General features: G+C 36.6%; 3 protein-coding genes across 16 annotated transcripts in view; 2 read left to right on the top strand and 1 right to left on the bottom strand.

Annotated features, from left to right (window-relative positions):
• LOC105424865 (protein amalgam) overlaps positions 1 to 18,612 on the top strand; it is a 270,737-nt gene that overhangs the window by 232,813 nt on the left and 19,312 nt on the right. For all 5 annotated transcript variants that reach the window (XR_016140761.1, XR_016140764.1, XR_016140765.1 and 2 more), the window contains 2 exons: positions 13,355 to 13,524; positions 13,850 to 14,025. The gene's annotated coding sequence lies outside the window, so the exon portion shown is untranslated. The remainder of the gene's footprint in view (positions 1 to 13,354; positions 13,525 to 13,849; positions 14,026 to 18,612) is intronic.
• The window catches only part of LOC105424892 (zwei Ig domain protein zig-8), a 95,814-nt gene continuing 79,419 nt past the window's right edge, over positions 2,218 to 18,612 (bottom strand). For 5 of the 8 annotated variants that reach the window (XM_089082913.1, XM_089082915.1, XM_089082914.1 and 2 more), the window contains 3 exons: positions 14,803 to 14,974; positions 13,833 to 13,989; positions 11,028 to 13,296 (listed from right to left, as the gene is read on the bottom strand). In XM_089082913.1, the coding sequence (XP_088939039.1) occupies positions 13,067 to 13,296; positions 13,833 to 13,989; positions 14,803 to 14,974 (559 nt within the window). In that variant the 3' untranslated portion in view covers positions 11,028 to 13,066. Of the gene's footprint in view, positions 4,554 to 11,027; positions 13,297 to 13,832; positions 13,990 to 14,802; positions 14,975 to 18,612 lie in introns of those variants that run through there. The other 3 variants (XM_089082917.1, XM_089082918.1, XM_089082916.1) reach the window with 3 other exon arrangements.
• The window catches only part of LOC105427947 (DNA helicase MCM9), a 105,335-nt gene continuing 100,606 nt past the window's right edge, over positions 13,884 to 18,612 (top strand). Inside the window, exon 1 of one of the 3 annotated variants that reach the window (XM_089082906.1) lies at positions 13,884 to 14,025. In XM_089082906.1, coding sequence (XP_088939032.1) covers positions 13,994 to 14,025 — 32 coding nt within the window. In that variant the 5' untranslated portion in view covers positions 13,884 to 13,993. The remainder of the gene's footprint in view (positions 14,026 to 18,612) is intronic. The other 2 variants (XM_089082911.1, XM_089082908.1) reach the window with 2 other exon arrangements.

The raw sequence follows: 18,612 nt of genomic DNA on the forward strand, positions 1-18,612 counted from the left end.
TTTGTTCAATGAATACAAAATATTCTGATTTTTTAACGCCTATTGTTTCAACACGCCTATTATTTTCTCGAAACTATATTTCTATTTTTTACAATAAAACAAATGGGATTTATTTTCTTCAAAAAATTAAACAATTTATTATGTGTCATTTATGATATTAATTATTCATTGAATTAATCTCTTTGCCAAATCATAAAATAATTTCTTCATTATATCTCTAATTTACGGTTATTTCTGTAATCATGAATTGAATTTATTTTTTAATATGTAGATATGGTTTCAATAACTGTATTTCAAGTGTACATTCTGTCTCAATTGAATAGCAGTGCTCATGTAGCCTCACCGAGTCAGAATAAAACTCAAAACTATGAAACTTTGAAAATTAAGCTTTATCTAAATTTCTCAAAGCTGTGTAAAAATATTAAGTCGCATCTTAAAATCTATATATTGAATTATATCATGTTTCAAGATTGGTTTCTAAATTTGTAAACAGAAACGCGATGATGAATACATGAACTTTAAAGTATTGTTTTAATAATTACATTTATAGTTAAATATAAAATTATTCTAGTAATTCAATATTTTATTAAATATTTAATAAGAGCAATCGATTTGAGAGTCGTGTGGAGAGCAATCACGATCGAGCTGATCTTTAATTTGAGCGCAGGTGAAAGACGGGAAAGTGGAAGATACGTGAAATTTATCGTCGGTGGACGATGCCCACTAACGAATGTGTCCCAGAGGGATAGAACGGGTGGACAATGCAGTTTTCCAATTTTCATCCCCCCCACCCCGGCGGGTATTCGAGCCCATGTTCGACCTGGCCAGCTAGCTCTCCGCGCGTGCTTTCATCCTTTATCATCCGCTAGCCGAACAATCATAAAGCATGTTGATTCACGGTCCGTCGTAAATTTAGTGTTATTTTATTCTTGCTTTAGCTTAGCTTAAGCGGCACTTTTAACGATCCCCGATGCGCCGATCGAATTGCATCGTACCTCGTTAGACGCGTTCGTCGCACTCGTTGACTTCTCTACAATTGTCACGTGACATCCACCGACATCCGCCAATTTAATTGTACGCCGCACGATCTAATTAATTGCTACAACTCCACGAGTCTTTTATCTAAATTATTTGTCTTCCCTCACACAGAGGTATTTAAATTTGATCGAGTATATTGACGCTTTGCACATTACATCTTTTACATGTGACGTTAATACGAATTGGTCAAACCGATATTGCATTTTTGTGATTTGTGCTTTGCATGCTTTTGTTGGAAGCTTAGGTTCTTTCAAAGAAAAAGTTGCACAATATTAGAAATTTCAAGCACGCAAATGCTGCAGTTTGGATCTGAATACACGCCGGACGTTACGTTGACGCGACTGACCGAGTTTTACAGTTCGTATCACCTCTACTGCGGAGTGACAGTTATATACGATTACACTGAGAGAAAAGCTGAACCGGTATTCGTTCCGGCGACGGTGAGCAAGTAGAAGGAATGGTTGAGACAGGACGACAGAAGCCTCGTCCGGGAGGAAGAGTTACTACCGTTGCTACTAGTGCTCCTGTCCGAACTTGAAAAATAATTCAGCACGAAGTAATGTCCTGAATATAGAATGCGCATAGGATGCGTCAATTTCAAAACAGGAGTCCGGACGGCGAACAGTTGTACTCGTCGTATTTTCATTTAAAGATTCGGCACAGTTTGAATGGTCGTAACTCAATTACGATCGTCTCGTAAGATGAAGCCTATGAAAAAAACATCAAAAGCTTAAATTAAAGATAAAATTACATTTTCTGAGAAGATAAGAAATATGAAAAGTACTAATAAAATCATTTGTACAATATCAATATTAATAATAATATTTATTTGTACTGTTTTTATTATTTTGTCAATTTTTTTATAAATAATCTATCTAAATTAATGTAATGTTTTTTTTTTTAAATATCGATATCTCTGATAATGAAATTTATTTGGTTTTACAAATTGTCAAGTCTAAAATGCATGTTCAATAATAAAGAATATGCTTAGAACACGCCGTCACGTTCAGTGGTAAAGGAAGCACATAGCTGCGGCGTGAAGTTCAGTAGTAAATGGAGTGTTCGCTCTTTACGACGCCCATACATCATTCAAGCATGAAATTGTCAAATACTACTAGATAAAATGTGGCTTGCTTCATAAACTTTTAGCGACAGATATTTAAAAATAGACAAATTTTGTTCTCAATTGAGAATTATATATTAGAAAATAAAGCATGACGGAAATCATAAAATTTCAATCATGAGTACTGTCAATCATTACGTTGCTTAGCTGAAAAGAACATTGTTACTCTGTATATTGCATACATAAAGCATTAAAAAAGCATAGTTAATGCATTCGTTGTTCCTTTGGTCGTCCTCTCTCATTGCGCAGACAATTCACCTTTGTGATCAAATATGTAATCTTGCCTGTCACACTGTGACTTTTTGCCTATCTTATTTGTAATTCATAACACATCAAAGCGCTACTCAAGCGCGAGAGAGCTAACGGTGTAATGTTGGTAGTAGAATTGCGAATTTAAGGAGAATTATGTCTTCAGAATTCACGATGCATGACAAGAGAAATTGCCAACCGCTATATCACACGCACATTCCCGCACTTGACAAATTCGAGTTATGCGACATGATTTTCCTTTACATCGAAATAAACATGAATAAGCGAACATCTTATTTGATATTTATAAGAGAGGCTGGAGCATAATTCAACAGCGATTATGTCGCCTGAATCTACTTCATGCAATACACAAACCAAATAAAAATTGATTGAATGCACATACATTATCCGTATAATTCTTATAAAACACTTTATACTAAAAAAAATTTGGAATAATACAAAAATATAGAAAAGAGATATATATATATTAATTTAAATCATAAAGTATAACAGTATGAGTTCATGTCTTTTGTTCTGCATAATAATCAAATTATATATCTAAACATGTATATCTTAATTTGTACAAATTATATATATAATTATATATATATATATATTATATATTATATATTTACGTAATATTCTTAATAGAAAATTATTTGTATTTACAAAAAAATTAAGTTTATAATTATTAAAAATTAATACGTACCTTATTTTGCTGCAACAATTCGGTAAATTACATAATTATTTATAGACAAGATACATTGTGACAAGAAAAGAATGTAACATACTTATTTGCTAGAATTTCATGAAATTCATGACGCATTCTCCTCGACTCTTCGAACGAAAGGATATAGCACGATACACGATATCAAATTACCTCCGCATCCTTTGGCACTGCGCGTTCGCTTTAATCCCATTGACTTTAAGAGCTGCGCTCAAAGAAATGCCGTGAATTGCGAGGGCACAGGCGAAAAGAACATTCCAGAACATTGAGATCAAATGGAGTATCGCAGGTCATTTAATGAATTATTTGCTCACGAAGCTAAATTTACGGGACAGCACGCGAGGAATTTTGTGCAAGGACATTTTATTTTTATTTCCATTCGTGCTGAATTCTCTCTAAAAAAAAAATCTACTTAACATTTTACATATATATATGTAATCGGAGAGCCAAATAAATATATAAAACTTTTTGTAAAACATCTTAATTAATAAAGAAAATTTGAGGTTTTCAATCGATCGAAAAGAACTTATGCATTCATGAAAAAAACAAAGATTATTTTGCAAACAGAGTTGTTTTTGCTACATATGCATTTTTGTAAAAAATATTGAGTTTTATATGTGAAGTTTTATGCGTGTTTATTTTCTTTCTCATATAAAATTATTTTATTGCAGCAAATATTTGCTTAATTGTTATCTATAATAAATATCTACCAGAACCCGTCACAGAATCTATTTATCTTGCTGTAATCAACTTCTCAATTACAGACAAATTCATAATCTTCATATACATATATTCTTTACGAACTACCCGATTATAAGTATCTTTTATCAATTTTTTTGTTATCTATAAAAGATAGACAGACAAATGTTACATAAATAATATTCCATATTATTCTCCTCGATTGTTATATGCACTAAGTAATTATATTTAACTGTTGATCTAATCTATCGACCATGATTGTACTCTACGACCTGTAAAACGTTTTTAAAATATTTCCCAAACTAGATTCAAGTTCTCCATTATTCTACTTTTGTACATATTTCTAATTATTGTTGAAATACTATTGTTGATATAGATGGCTTCAGATGACTCTTATCGCAATCAATTCGTGAACTGCATAATTTCTTTGCCTGGAATATCATAAAAAACGATTTATAAATATGTTCTTAAAATCTACAAAAGTTCATCTTTCACGATCTAAATTGGCTTGGTCGCATTTTAGGTACATTTCAGTGTTGGAAACGGCAAGAAATAAGCGTGAAATACTGTCGGGTGTGCACTAGAGCAAGAAAGTTTGGCTGTTGCGCGCGAGTATTAGAAACCACGAAAACGGAAGCAGAAGTCCGGGCCAGTGCCTGACGTCACTTCCGGAAGAGATGTATCCGGCGTCACGTTGCATGGCTTCCGTGCGTTCTCCTGTAACAGAAAGGCAAAAAAGGAGAATCAGGTGTCAGTGCTACACTCGTCAGCCGTCCTTGTATCGCGCTCGTAATCGTATGAATATTTACGAGTACGGTATCAAATTAACGCGGTTTCACGCGATATCATCTAATGAGTGTCATGTCGGCAGGAACGCTTCGTATGAGCAGACGTTGAAAAATTGCCGTATTAGGATATTGAATCTGGATATCACGATCCGGAAATCTTGATACTTTTTGAGAATAATGACACCACCCACACTCGTAAATCAATGTCGCTTCAAGATTACGGGATTATAGGTTTCCTCATGTTACAAGGGATCCATTAATTATTGCGTTGTTTGAGGGGTGTCGATACGCGTTTTCGTGTCATTTCTCCATTCTTCGCTATTTAAACTTAATACAATGATGCGAAGATCAAATTTGAGGCAATTTGCAGAGTATAGATTCCATCACGAAATTTTCACAATAACTTCGTATCGAGAAAAATCATTATATCAGTAGATTCAAGCATAGTTTACATGAATTAATGCATGAAGTAACACAAAGTAATGATATTGCTATTTATATTAAATTTTAATGCTTTATATTAAAATTCTCCGCATATTGTACGATGCATTAATGATACATCTTGGTGTAAAAAAATCAAGCGTACATGTGACACCGAGCATGTGTAAACGCATTTAGTTGCGCTTGCACGAAGACAGTTGGTTTGTCAAAATTCAATATTTCCAGCGTGGTGCAAACAATGGTATGGCTATACGTCATAGAAAATTTAAAGCAGTCGTAAATATTTTAATCGAGTTGTCATCGAGAACATGAAATACTTCGAGGCGTTGGCAAAAATCGATAGAAATAAAAGAAAACGTTTCACGCTTTGATCTCGAAATTCATTTTATGTTCCCTATTTGCACACCGAGATAGATCTATACTCGATCGCTTGCATTGCTAGCCGGTGTAGAAAGTAGTTAAAGTCTTAATGACGAAGAAAACCTTAATTTTGACCGCCGTAGCCCTTTGAAGTTTAAATTCCAATCGCGCCTTCATCTTTACGACCATTAAGGGGAACGAAAGCAAAACTTTACCGGAGAAACCGGTAACAGGTACTTTATTTTCTGAAATTACGCTCTTAACGACTTCTTCTTTGATTACGCAGCGTTGATCCTTTAATAGCTGGAATACGTCCGCTTTGTGGTACGCGAACAAACTTTGCGAACCGTTTCTTTTTTCAAGAAAGACAATATCGATAGCTCTAAAAATATAACGAGAAACCTTTGCTATATATCGGTAAAAAATAAAGTCTTATAAAAAGAGAATCAAAAAACAAGTCATTATACTCCTAAATCACAATACATTATTGTAGAACGTTACATTATTGTAATGTTCAATTTGAACAGTCAATATATCGTACGAGACAACCACGCAGTAGTGAGATTTTATATTGACGAACCAGTATTCAGTAGTGTAAGTAGTAATATGGTCTGTCATATTCCATAAGCGACATATTATCAATATTCCAACTATGTCTGACTCTATGCATGCATATTCACTAATTGAAAATTAATTATTAATTTCTTGATACAAGTAACATTACGTAATGCGGCATGGTAAATTCAATTCTACAGTTCCATTGATCAAATTACTAATTATATTTACTGCTGTGGAGAATATTGTTCTTAATTGCTACACATTATAACCGAATTGTTTTAATATTGTTCTCAAATATGTACGTTTTAAAATTTTTAAAAACTGAAAACATTAAAAAGCTTAATAACAACATATAATAACAATTTAATAATATTTAAAAATTTAATCCTAACGCCTGATGACAAATTCCTAAATAAAATATAAACGTAAACGATTTTGCACGCGCGCGTTACGTGTTACGTCATTACATAACGGTTATCGTCATAAATGATAATTATCATTAGCGCATAACTCAGAATTCGATAAGGATCGATGATGATCGACCGTGCCAATGGCGATCTCCAGAATTCGGGCGACAATATGCTGCCGAGGTATGCCAGCGTGTACCCGGGGTATGCGTCCCGATCAGGTATTCGTACGAAAGCTGCGTCATTAACCGTATGAATCGCACGACCGATCGAGGCGAGCTTACGATTACGATCGTGAGCAATGTGCGTTCGTGTTGGTGCCTGGGAATGCGACACGTGTGTACGGGCACGCGGCACGCATACACGGCGGAACTGCACGCGACGTCGGTTAAAGCGGAAGCAAAATCTTTGCACGTATGATGCATCTGCATCTGGGAGCACGACGATCTATCACCGTTGGTTTGGTTTGCGATCGCAACACTTGACAGTATCTACTTGGCACCTCCCGCATGGACAATTCGGAATGCAAATGACGTGCAAACGTACGCTTGATTGTATTACTGTTTCCAAGTTGCGGCACCAACTTCGGCATGATAATTTCAAGTGGTTCGAGGAAATCTATTCTTCTCTTAAATACTTTCTGAAAAGTATTTTTTATTATGTAATACAACATTACAGTTCAATTGCAGTTATGTAGAAAAGAAAAGTATAATTTTAATTCTGCTGCAATTTATTATGTTTAAGGAAACAGAAAAATGATATTCTAATACTAACGATAAACTATGACGGACATTATTCAAATTTTAATCATAAAATTGTTTAATGTTGTTATGATAGGTATAAATGTTATATATAAATAAGTGTTGGATGTAACTGAAAATTGAGATATAAAACCTTTGCTTTGTATAAATTGTAAAAAGCAGTTGGTATACCAACTCATTGATAATTAATTAGAATATTTTAATTACCTTTTATTACCATATTAGGTTATTCATAATTTTCAATTTTGTTTTTCCAAATACTTCAGCTCTTTATTATTCAACGTCGTTTTTCACACTCAAAGTATTTAAGCCCTTCTGAAAACTAACTGCGATATATTCTAAAATAACATGCGCTTAATTATAAGAGAATTGATTATCGGACTGAGCGAGAGCGGAATTAAAAATTAATTTTCAATCTGCGATAGCGGATAACCGGTAAGGGTCGTATAAATCGAGCAAATAATTTCCCTCGTGAGTCAATAATTTTTTCGAACGGATGGTTCAGAGTTTATGAGAGAGAGAAAATCACCATACGAGGAGATAGTAAATTAAAAATTCATTTCACAAACGGCATATTAACAAAAATTTATAATTAAATATATAATACCAGTGAATAATATTACATTATGTACATCGTTCTCATAATTATTCATCCAATTTTTTTTATGAAGTTTTATATATGTATCAAGATGTAATAAGTGCAGACGCGTCCGCATTATAGCCACGCGGAATCATAATGATTTACGAGCGTTGGAAGTTCACGAGTAAGTTGCACTTTAGCTCATCCGCTCGCTTTTAGCAACTCCTTAGACACTGTCTCGGAAACTGTCCGCTCGCCCCAAAGAGTTTACGTCTAAAGCGAGGTAAAAGAGTACAAAGTTGTACAAAAATGGAGAGGTCTTTAGTTAATGGATGCACAATTTTCCGCTCTGCGCGTATACAAAATTTGCGCGTGTAAGTTGATAAATAATTACCCTCTTCCCCCCCTCCCCCCGTGCGTAATTAACGATAGATTTCGTATCGTATGAATTGTTAATGCAAAATATTTTCGATACTTCTCTGTAATAAACGAAGAAAGTTAGAAGATTGAAAGCTTAGATCAGATCCGTTTATAATCCACGTTATAGCTGCACCGACACCAGCGCTTTAACCGACTCGGAAGATATCTGTTAAAGTGTGCATTGTCGTATTAAACGAAATAAATGGATTCCGCAGTTTAAGAACTCTCGTCGCGGCGGCGCGGGTATGGGTAACGGATGAAAAATTAGCGGAGCCGAAGCTCGAAGATTTCACTTTGCCCGAGTATTTCGGCTTCGAAATTTAATAATATCGTACGTTAAGAGGATGCGACACCGTGAGAGGAAGCGGAGAGCGAGATAAGAAATGAGAGGAGAGATCCAGGAGGAGCGGAGAGTTTTGGAGCCGGTATAAACGACAGTCTAGGGAGCCGTTAGGTATTAAACTCTCTGCAAACTTCCGCAGTCCGTCGTGCTCGATATATATTTAAAATATCTTGGAAGTATCCATGAATCGTCTAGACTGAGCCGGCGACGTACCGAGGCACCAGGGATTCATAGGATGTCGGAAAGTGATATCATAACTCGCTACAACGGCACGAAATGTCCCGATTTGTAGAGTCATATTTAACGCTTGTTTACTCCTCTATAATTTCTTAAAAAAAGATTTTAATCGATTTCTCTGAATTGCACCGCCACGTACAAACATTTCGTATAAGTAAATCTCCGTTTTTAATGTATCTTCATCCATCATTCAGCGCGAAGAAATACGTAATGTTTTAATGAGTCATAAGTCAAAAGATAAACCATTACAAAAAAATTTGTAAAAAGTATAAAGTATTATTTTAAATAATTTTGCTCGGCGCTTTTCTTAACCTCTCGCGAAAATTCGCAGTCAGTTGCAAAATGGTGAGAAGGACGAAAGAAGATATCCGAAGAAAGAGAAATAAGAAAAAGAAAAATCCGTGCTTAAATCGAGATAGTGAAATTAAAAGGGGTCAAGAGAGAGGGAGAGAGAGGAACTTTCGACGGAACCCTCGACCATCCCTTGGCACTCTCCGTCTGCCGACTTTCTGGACGTAGCCGTATAACTCCGCAACGAACAAGGCAGGATTCTACCGTTGCTAGGCGCACAAGCGGCGTGAAAACTCGGCGATGTGCAATTAGGAAAATTGAATGAATTCTGGCGTAATTAACTTTCTTAATTAATAAGATCGCGGAATTGTATCTTTAATTTGACCGACCATAAGTGCCGTTTGGCAGACGTACAAATGTTCGGAGCGGTAAGTGATGGGAAAGGAAGAGAAGATGCTAAAGATGGTCAAGGGGAACGCGAAAGGGGCGCGTCGCGAGATGAGGGATGCAGGTAGAACGGGGGGCGGAGGGGGGGGGATGAGACACGGGACTACCGCAGGAGACAGCGACGTCGACTGCGACGCCGGGATGGGGAGTCGCTGTAAGTTTTGATATATGCGCGACATTATTTACGATCGCATAAGAATTAGCTCAGACGGCCGCCAAAGCCCATCCCCTGGCAAGAGCCGATGCAAAAAGCCAGCATCAGCCGCGGACCGGCACTGCACTCGAGACGTTTTTGCACGCGACGCATTGGCTTCCTCCTTAAAAGTCGTTAAATCCCGCGCCGCTTTCGACAAATCGCGAGCAAATGGCGCTTCTTACCGTACGAATGTTCGGCGGAAACATTCACGAATGAACATTTGAAGAGATGGCAATGCGAAGATGAAAAATTGCACGTAACAGTTTCTCCTAAATTGAGATATAGGGATCATAAATTAAGAGAGTGAGCTAGAAAGTAAAATCAAAACGTACAAATGAAATTTAACATCTTTTCAATAATTATACTTTATTTGAAATATAATTACTACGATATTACACTATTTAATAATATAAAATCTATTTAATATCAAGCACGAGAAAACAAAAACTTTTACGAATAATTAATAGAAAATCTTTACGTAAAGAAATATGTAATTTACTATATTGTAATATGCTTTTAAATAACGATATATTAAAATATGTACAAAGCTGTGTTCAATGTAATTAAATAAGCTATTATTTTCGCTTTTTCTTATTTATACGCTTCATAAAAGATCTACATTTAGCCTCGAACTATCATTAATTATCTACTGTCAATTTATAACGATCTTCTAATTAGTACAGGCCATTTATTATTTCGAGAGGATACATTCATATAGATTGTCTAAATTGAAAGCTTATATAGAAATATTCTTATTTTAATTCTCTGAAAGGCATATTTTTTTCTGCTGGGTAAATTTTTATTAGTATTTGTATTTATATGTTTTGTAAGTCATTGATTTTGAAAATGTATTTCGTATATTAAAATTTTTTAAAAATTAAATTAACGCTCGTTTCAATAAAATCCTATAAAATAATTTGCTCGTCTTAAATTCATCGTGCAGACTTCAAACTTTAATCGAAGATGAGAGAACATTTTTAATGACCTTAATTCAACTTTCTAATTTTGAGGACAGCAATGGTTATCAGCTTAATTCCGATTATCAGTATAGATATCAATAATTAATTGCAGAATGATCAATTATTGTCGCTATCCCAGCGACTCCCGAGACGGCTAAGAAAAGTTTTCTTCCGTCATTTTTCCTCGATAAGATTGAACATAAAGTTTCGATATGCTGTCGCTATATCGACGTTGTTACACAGGAAAATCGTGTGCTATTTTTAAAATAATTTTCAAACTAATTCAAATATATATATATATATGATCTTGAAAATTGCACGAAATATCAGCAATAATATTACTGGATATTCGGAAAAACTGAAACAAAATTCGGATTGCATCATTTTTTTATTCTGCCACAATCTATTTGTTAATCTTAATTGACACGCGAATTTTTATTTGTGACTTTAATTCTGTTTCCTGTACATCATATTTATGTGTCATTCAGCAATAGTATTTCCGTGCACGCGCGCTCTCATAAAAATGCCCGCTGTCCCGTTTAATCCCATCGCAATGGCACTTCCTTCGGACTCGGCTTGTCCTATCCGATAAACTGTGCGAATTCGCAATCTGCAAAACTAGAAAACAAGTGGCCGGACTTCTGATTTATCGTCGGGTTCTCGCGTAGCCGCGCGTACGTATCGTGCCTGCGGTTGATGTATCGTACATATACGCGCATGAGTGAAACGTTATTGCAAAGTGACTCACGATCAGACGAAAATTCAGTTTTGCGATATCCGCGAGTGAATTTAACGCTGCATCTTTTACTCGCCGTGTGTTTTCTCTGTATCTCTTTACAATAGATTCCGAGCGATTCAACAGAATTCGCATATTATAAATTGCGTTATTACACAAAACTTTATATTATGCAATTATATAGTTAAGTATAAACACATTCACACAAACATGTTAATCTAATAGATATTTAATTACCTATTCTTTTTTAGTCATGATATTCCTGTAACTTACACATGCGTTAAGTACTGGCGTAACGAGTAAATGTAAAATTTATACGTGTTGCTCGGTCCGAGGGAGCAGCGAATTAATTCTATATTCTCTCGGAGATTTACTTCGATGTACGTGCGTATGCATGTGAGGATTCTACACGGAGTCATAATTTTACAGTATTTAAACTATGTTTATGACTGTATAAATAATAATGAGATTTCATGAGCTACGTCAAGTACGACATTATTATGCTTTCACAGTTTTTTGTTATCTCACTGTATTAAAATGTAATTAACTTTTTTAAAATCAAGTTACAACATATTTAAAAAAGGGGGGACGTTACAAACTCTTGTGTTGAATTAAATGATAATGTTGAATTAAAAAAAATAATTCTAAAACTACAAAAATTGAATTAAGTAACATTAATAATCTCGTATCTTGATACATGTCCCAATCTCTCCGCCTAGCCCGGGATATTTTTCGTTTCCACATCTATCGCGATATTTACGTCGATACACCCTCGTAAAAATCGGACGATGCACTTCGCTTAGTTGCGCGCGGGCGAGAGACGGTTTCCTTCGGGCGCGTCGTAAACCGCGTAAATCCGCAATCTACGAGGCCGTGAGTCGCCCGAGTTTTGATTTATAGCCGCGCGGGACGCGTTTCGCGTGTGGATAGACACGAGGTCAGATAGCGTGCACGCGTGCGCACACAAACGCACACGCGCGTCCTCACTCCTGGGAAAAATGTGACTCCGCGTGCCACGGGTGCGCTTCCTCGCGCAATAACCTCCGAAGGGAAATTCACGATAATAGAGACTACCCACGTGAATCTCGCATGCAAGTGTCCCCGCGATCCCACGGCGTCTGTCTCCTGACTCCGCTCCTTCGCGGATCCTCGCCTCCTTCTTCCGTTCCATTTCAGCCAGCGTGTGTTCGCGCACACTTTCCAGTTTTCCACTGACGTCTTCATAATTTCCGTACTCTTACTTTGTTAGCTTATTATTTCCTTCTTGGATCCTCGCTCCTTTGGACAGACAACTGTCGCGAAGAAAAATCGGAAGAGTTTATTTTACAGAAGAAGGAAGGAAACAAATATAACGGAAAAAAATTTATATTCGACTTTGAAAAATACATTAAAAATGTATAATATAACAAATACGGGAGATAGAACAATATAATCTTTCGGTTTTTCTTCTCTTGACCTCATCGACTGTGTTTAAAACTATTTACTTTCATTTTCATTTCTCTCTCTCTCTCTCTCTCTCTCTCTCTCTCTCTCTCTCTCTCTCTCTCTTCTTTTCTCTTCTTTCTTCTTCTTTTTCATATTTATTTTTTCAGTCTTAAAAAGGAAAAAAAGGACAAAATAAGACGTGCAGCGAAGCTTGAATGAAGAAAGGAATCTTAGCTTATACCACTTCGTTCCTCCGTAAGTTTCCTCCTTTCTCTCCAACTCTACTCTCTCTTCGTCACCGTCTTTCTATCTGTGAACCGCAATTTCTCTCCTTCCGCGATTTCTCGTTCCTCGTCTCTCGGACATTCCCGCTTTTCGTCTCGCACACGGAGTACACGCACGAGAGGCGAGCGATCTTCCGTCTTTTCCATTCCCCTTCGCAATCCTCCCCTTCCAATCCTCTCGTCCTTCCGCTCCTTTTCATCCCTGCCGTGGCGACCGAGGGGCTGAGCTAGACAAATAGCTCCAGCGTGAAATACCGCCTCTTTAAAACTTTAAAATGTTTCAAGTAATCCTAAGGCACGACTTTACATCATGGTTGTACCCCGCGGAGGATACACGCAAGTGTAGAAGGAAATGTAATATCGGTGCGCCTGCGGTGGGCTTCCGGCTACATTCGCGCGCGCGCGAGCACAGCACATCCGGCGACAGCGAGATTTCCCGGAAGATCACGAAGCACGTAAGTGTGTACTGTTATTATATCATTATGTTCCATGAAGTGTATCTGGTATACTTTTATACACTTTCCTATTGTGTCACATTATCTTAAGTTCTTTAACTTTCTTTTAATATGTTTTACCCCCTTGTTTGCCATCTCTATTTTATTTTTAATAAATATTTTACACGATACCGTAGAGATATAAGTGTATATAGATTAAAAAATAATTATAAAATTTGTATTACAGTCAAATTATTTATGGGTATTACCAATTTGTTTTTTTTATTTTTATAATATATTCGTGTAAGTAATAAAAGACTGAGACTAACCTTCCTCAACGCCTAAGGTGACAGTGGCTGATCGACCCTCCGTCGGCCTGCATGAATAGTTCCCGACGTCATCTTGAGTCACCGCCGCCAAAGTCAACACAGATACCGTACGTGCTGCATCCTTTTCAGTCTCTACATTTATTCCTCCGCGCGCTGCCTAGATGAAGAGTAAACAAGGAAACTTAACGATGAAGTAAGAGAAAAATTTTTTTAAATATTTGAGAGATAGGAACAAAATTCGTATTTTTATTTTTCAAAATTTATAGTAAAGCAAGAAAGAAATGATATGCAATTAAGAATTTTACTATTACTCTAAATTGCATACAAAATCTTTACATTAATCTCTACATCTAAATCTCTACATTCATCGTATATAAAAATTTAAAGAAACTTGAATTTTTGTTTTTTTTTTTTCATATCACTCATATTCATATTCTAAAATGCAAATTTTTATCACTATCTTTAGTATTTGAATCAATGAAACAAATATAAGCTATGATTTAACACAAGTCAATTACAATTAAAATACTACTTCAGAATAGAAGTCTAGTGTTCATTACAATTTCCACCGGTTTTTGTCCTCGAAGAGCAAAATAAGATGTTTGTTAGAACAAACAATAAGTAATGAAAAGAAAAATCGATCACTAGAGAAGCTAAGTCTTAGGTCAATGTTTGGATGGACCATCAACTTATCAACCAAACAAGATAATCGCTCGCAGTTTCGCAGCGGCAAAACCGCGTCGACTGCTAAATCGATCGACCTCCAGCCATTACGTATCACACGAAAGAAACAGCCGACGCAGGCAAACAAAAATGTGAAAGACACGGTAGGAGCCATATGACCCATATATCCCTTCGCGTCGTGGGTGTGATGATATACGAGCGCGCCTTTTTTACCCCGTCCTTCCGATTCCCAGTCATCAAACAGAAATTTCATTAGAGCGGCCCTACGTATCCAGCTGAGACTTACCTGGAATGTTAGGAGTTTGTTATCCCGAAGCCATTGTACACCCCTGATGGGCCGGGTCTGATACGGCGACGATATGACGCACCTCAGGGTGATCGTCGAGCCCGATGGCACCCTTTGCTCCCGGGGACCCATTATGTCTGCCACTGGCGCTGTACTCTCGTAGCCTAGAAGTCATGTTCAGACAAATATCATGCGGTGGCTGAAGCCAATTGAATGACCGCGTCGTGACAAGATTATGCGCATATCCGATGGTCGAGGGTAACCACGATGCGCTATGCCGCAACGTCGAATTTCCCGTCTAAATCTGAAGATTCGAGTAGGTATCTTGATTTGAAACGGAAATGCAATCGGGATCCCTTAACTACGCTTGCTGCTTTTAAAAGCAGCAAGCATGGCCATGCTTTACTTTAGTACCGGCACACGCTTATCAATTCTTTTACGTGAAACACAATGTACTTTAGCGAATCTACAATTTTATTTGGATATGTTCAACGTATCTTCACGTTGCTTATTTTATGTTAAATGTATTAAATTATATATATTTTTCTGAAAGGTTATACAGTGGCGTATGCGATCGATAAACAATAATTTTATATATCGGAAATAACTTATAATGGCTGACATGCGATTGGTTATAATTATACAAATATTGATATATTTGTCAACGGAAAAGCAATTTCAAATTGATATGAATAAATCAATTGTTAAAAAGCAAGACCCATGACATTTGTGGCATTTCTGCATATTTAAATTAAATGTGAAAAACAACGTAATAAATACCGCATACGTTTCAATTCGATCAAAATTTACTCAGAGTTTTGACATTTACATTTGCTTTGTGTCACAGGCTTTCTATCATAAAAGGTGTATAAATAGAAGAGAATATTTTTTAAGATACTTAACATTATACATTAATTCATAAAAGAGGGTTTTATTAAATCCCAACGAGATGATGTCGAAATGGCGAACAAAGAACGGCGTGCGCAAAAGGATTTGCAAGTTTTTAATTGACAACGTCATAGCGAGCATGATGTATCGTGAATACCCTCTAATTGATGCAATCCGTTCTCGATTTTAATATCCCGACAAGCGGGATTAACGCGCTAGATCCTCTCTCGATGGAAAGAAACAACATCCCGCGATGCCGAGGGTGGGCGCTTTAGCGCGCGCCATCAAGGATACTCGACGAATGTTATGCAATGATTTTAATTAATGCCAGCTTTATATCCACTTTCATTGCGCCGCGCCGGTGCTTTGCCGACGCGGCACAAAGTAGAATACGCTGAGGTAGCAAAAAACATGTAACTCACACGCTCACACGTAGACATACTGTCAAGCTTGTACATTTTAATTTAGAAAGCAGGGACAAGTACTCGTTTAATGCACGAACTACCACGCGCTGTATGCATCGGCCTTTACAAAGTGTACCGTAAATTACCTCGCCTTGAAAACTCTTCGGTACTCCATTACACATGTGATAAATTGCGAATGGGTTTCCCCCCGTTACGAACTTTGCCCGTAACGACGTAACGAAGCCCCGCTTTTCCTTTTGTAGCGCATCGCGTCTATGCACGGTTGCATCTTTACATATCTAACAATATGATAACTCCTCTTAGAATTCCACATAGATTTCAAAAATATTACATCTGTATACTGTATCAAATAATAGCGTGGACGAAAAGTCGTTCAAAGTTGCAGTTACATAAATTTAAGTGATTATTACAGAAGAACGAATATTACATAAAAATAAATTACATAAAAAATAAACATTATACAAGGTATTAACATTATTTAAAAATATCAAGGTTGCTGATTTTGACAGCATGTAAGCTCTCTTCGATTAGATTAATAATTCACCATCATCTCTGAAGCAGAAGAGAAAAATGGCTAAAAGTGGAGTTCTCTGTCTCGTAGAAAAATATCGAGGCTCGTATACATTATTCAGCACGGAAACCGTGGTCGAGACTCATTTAGCGGTCTAACCCCTATCCCTTAGAACTCTGAACTCTCGGTGGTGGACGAAGAAAAGGATACGAAGAAACCGCGGCAGGATTAAGGATAATCCTATTAGACTTAAATGAATCCGGCGACGACTGCGTTCCCTCTAGCGAAATATTATGTTATGCTGTTATTACTGTAAACTCGCTCGTCGACGTTTCTTTCCTGGTCTTGCTTGCTTTTTTATTGCCGGAAACTTTGTGGATAAATTCTCCCATGATCCTCTCTGAGTTGCAATGCTCAAGTGCGGATTCGACATGTCGGTGTATCAAGTATATCGCAGAGGTTATGGATTTTTGCTTTATATATAATTTCTAATTATATTATACGATAGAATTGAATATTACGAAATTATTTAATACGGTACGACGAGAATTCATATTAATTATAAATAATGCTTTACTGCATCTGGAATATGCACGATTGCACGAAGAAAAAAATTTACATTAAAAAATGTACATTATGCCACATTCACATATACGTGGCGCGTCTTATACTTTCCTTTGCTTTCCTCCCCTTATTTATCTGTTACGAAACTTCGACGATATAGCTGGCAGCGATCTGTGACTATCTTTAAGTTTCGTTCGCATATATTGCGAACAGAAGAAGAAACTTGGCGCGAGTGTATTTATTAGTCGAGTAAAACTACGCCGAGTGTTCCGAGTGGAAACACGTCGTGAGACGTACGAAGAGAAATATTCACGGTCGCAACTTTGCTATTAAGTTGATAATATCGCAAAATAGCTCGAAGAATATTCAAGCATATTATATTATATCTAAAAGAGAATAATGAAATTCATTTTTACATATTCGTAATTCTGCGTGTATATTAAAGTGATGAGAAGAATGATCGAGGAGAAATCAAGAAACACGCTATCGACGATACAAATCGTGCTTCTGCAACATTTGCGAGTTTTTGCCGATGATTTTGAGCGACGGTATCAAGAGTAAGCTCCCCAATAGCTATCGACAGAACGCAGCTTCTCGTAATCTGCCGTTCGACGTAAACGAAAAAGTGTAGACTTCGGAACATCGAAGGCGTCAAGAGAGAGGACGACGTGTCTGAAATAAAACGACGTTACTTAAAAAGAATTATGAAGCGGCTGAAGAAAGTTCGCAAGAAGAATCGACGACGACGGATCACGAGCGTCAAAGCCAGAACGGTGTCGCACTTATCCTTAAGTGATTGATGTTGTTCGGTTCTGCGAGAAAAATAAAAAGCAGCTTCTAATGATTTTTTAAAGGGTGTTCGTTGTACCGTGACGAGAACGAATGTTGGAGTTTATTAATATTTTTATGAAACGTGCGACACGTCATTGACGACGTCGACGCTCAACGTGCTAAATTTTTAAACGCGATATTTGATTAATATTACATATTAATATCGTATAAATAATTTTTCACTTGTTCATTGCTAAATTGATCTATGCACTTATCCACACTTTCAACAAGTTTTGTATTTTAGAAGAATATCTAACAGTAAAATTATACGAATAGAATCAAAGCTACAATTTGTCGATAAATACAATTCGACTTATTCCGAGGTATTAGGTTTCAAATATATCGAATATTGGCGATATGCGAATTAGACTCAAAACAGTCGAAGCACTTCGCCAGTTACACACGTATGCTATGTAGATCTGATAATAAACTTTCATATAATGCACCCACTAGAGTTTCACGGAGTATTATAGCGAACAACAGAAATAACGCTGTTTACTCGCTCGAAAGTTTGCCACAGACCATCTAAAGCAGTAAACAAGCATCGCATCGTGCAAGTTTTAAACATACGTTGTAATGTTACGCTCGTAA

The sequence above is a fragment of the Pogonomyrmex barbatus genome, unplaced genomic scaffold (assembly GCF_055798465.1).
Source record: "Pogonomyrmex barbatus isolate J1 unplaced genomic scaffold, ASM5579846v1 scaffold6, whole genome shotgun sequence".
In the NCBI taxonomy this organism is placed as follows: domain Eukaryota; kingdom Metazoa; phylum Arthropoda; class Insecta; order Hymenoptera; family Formicidae; genus Pogonomyrmex; species Pogonomyrmex barbatus.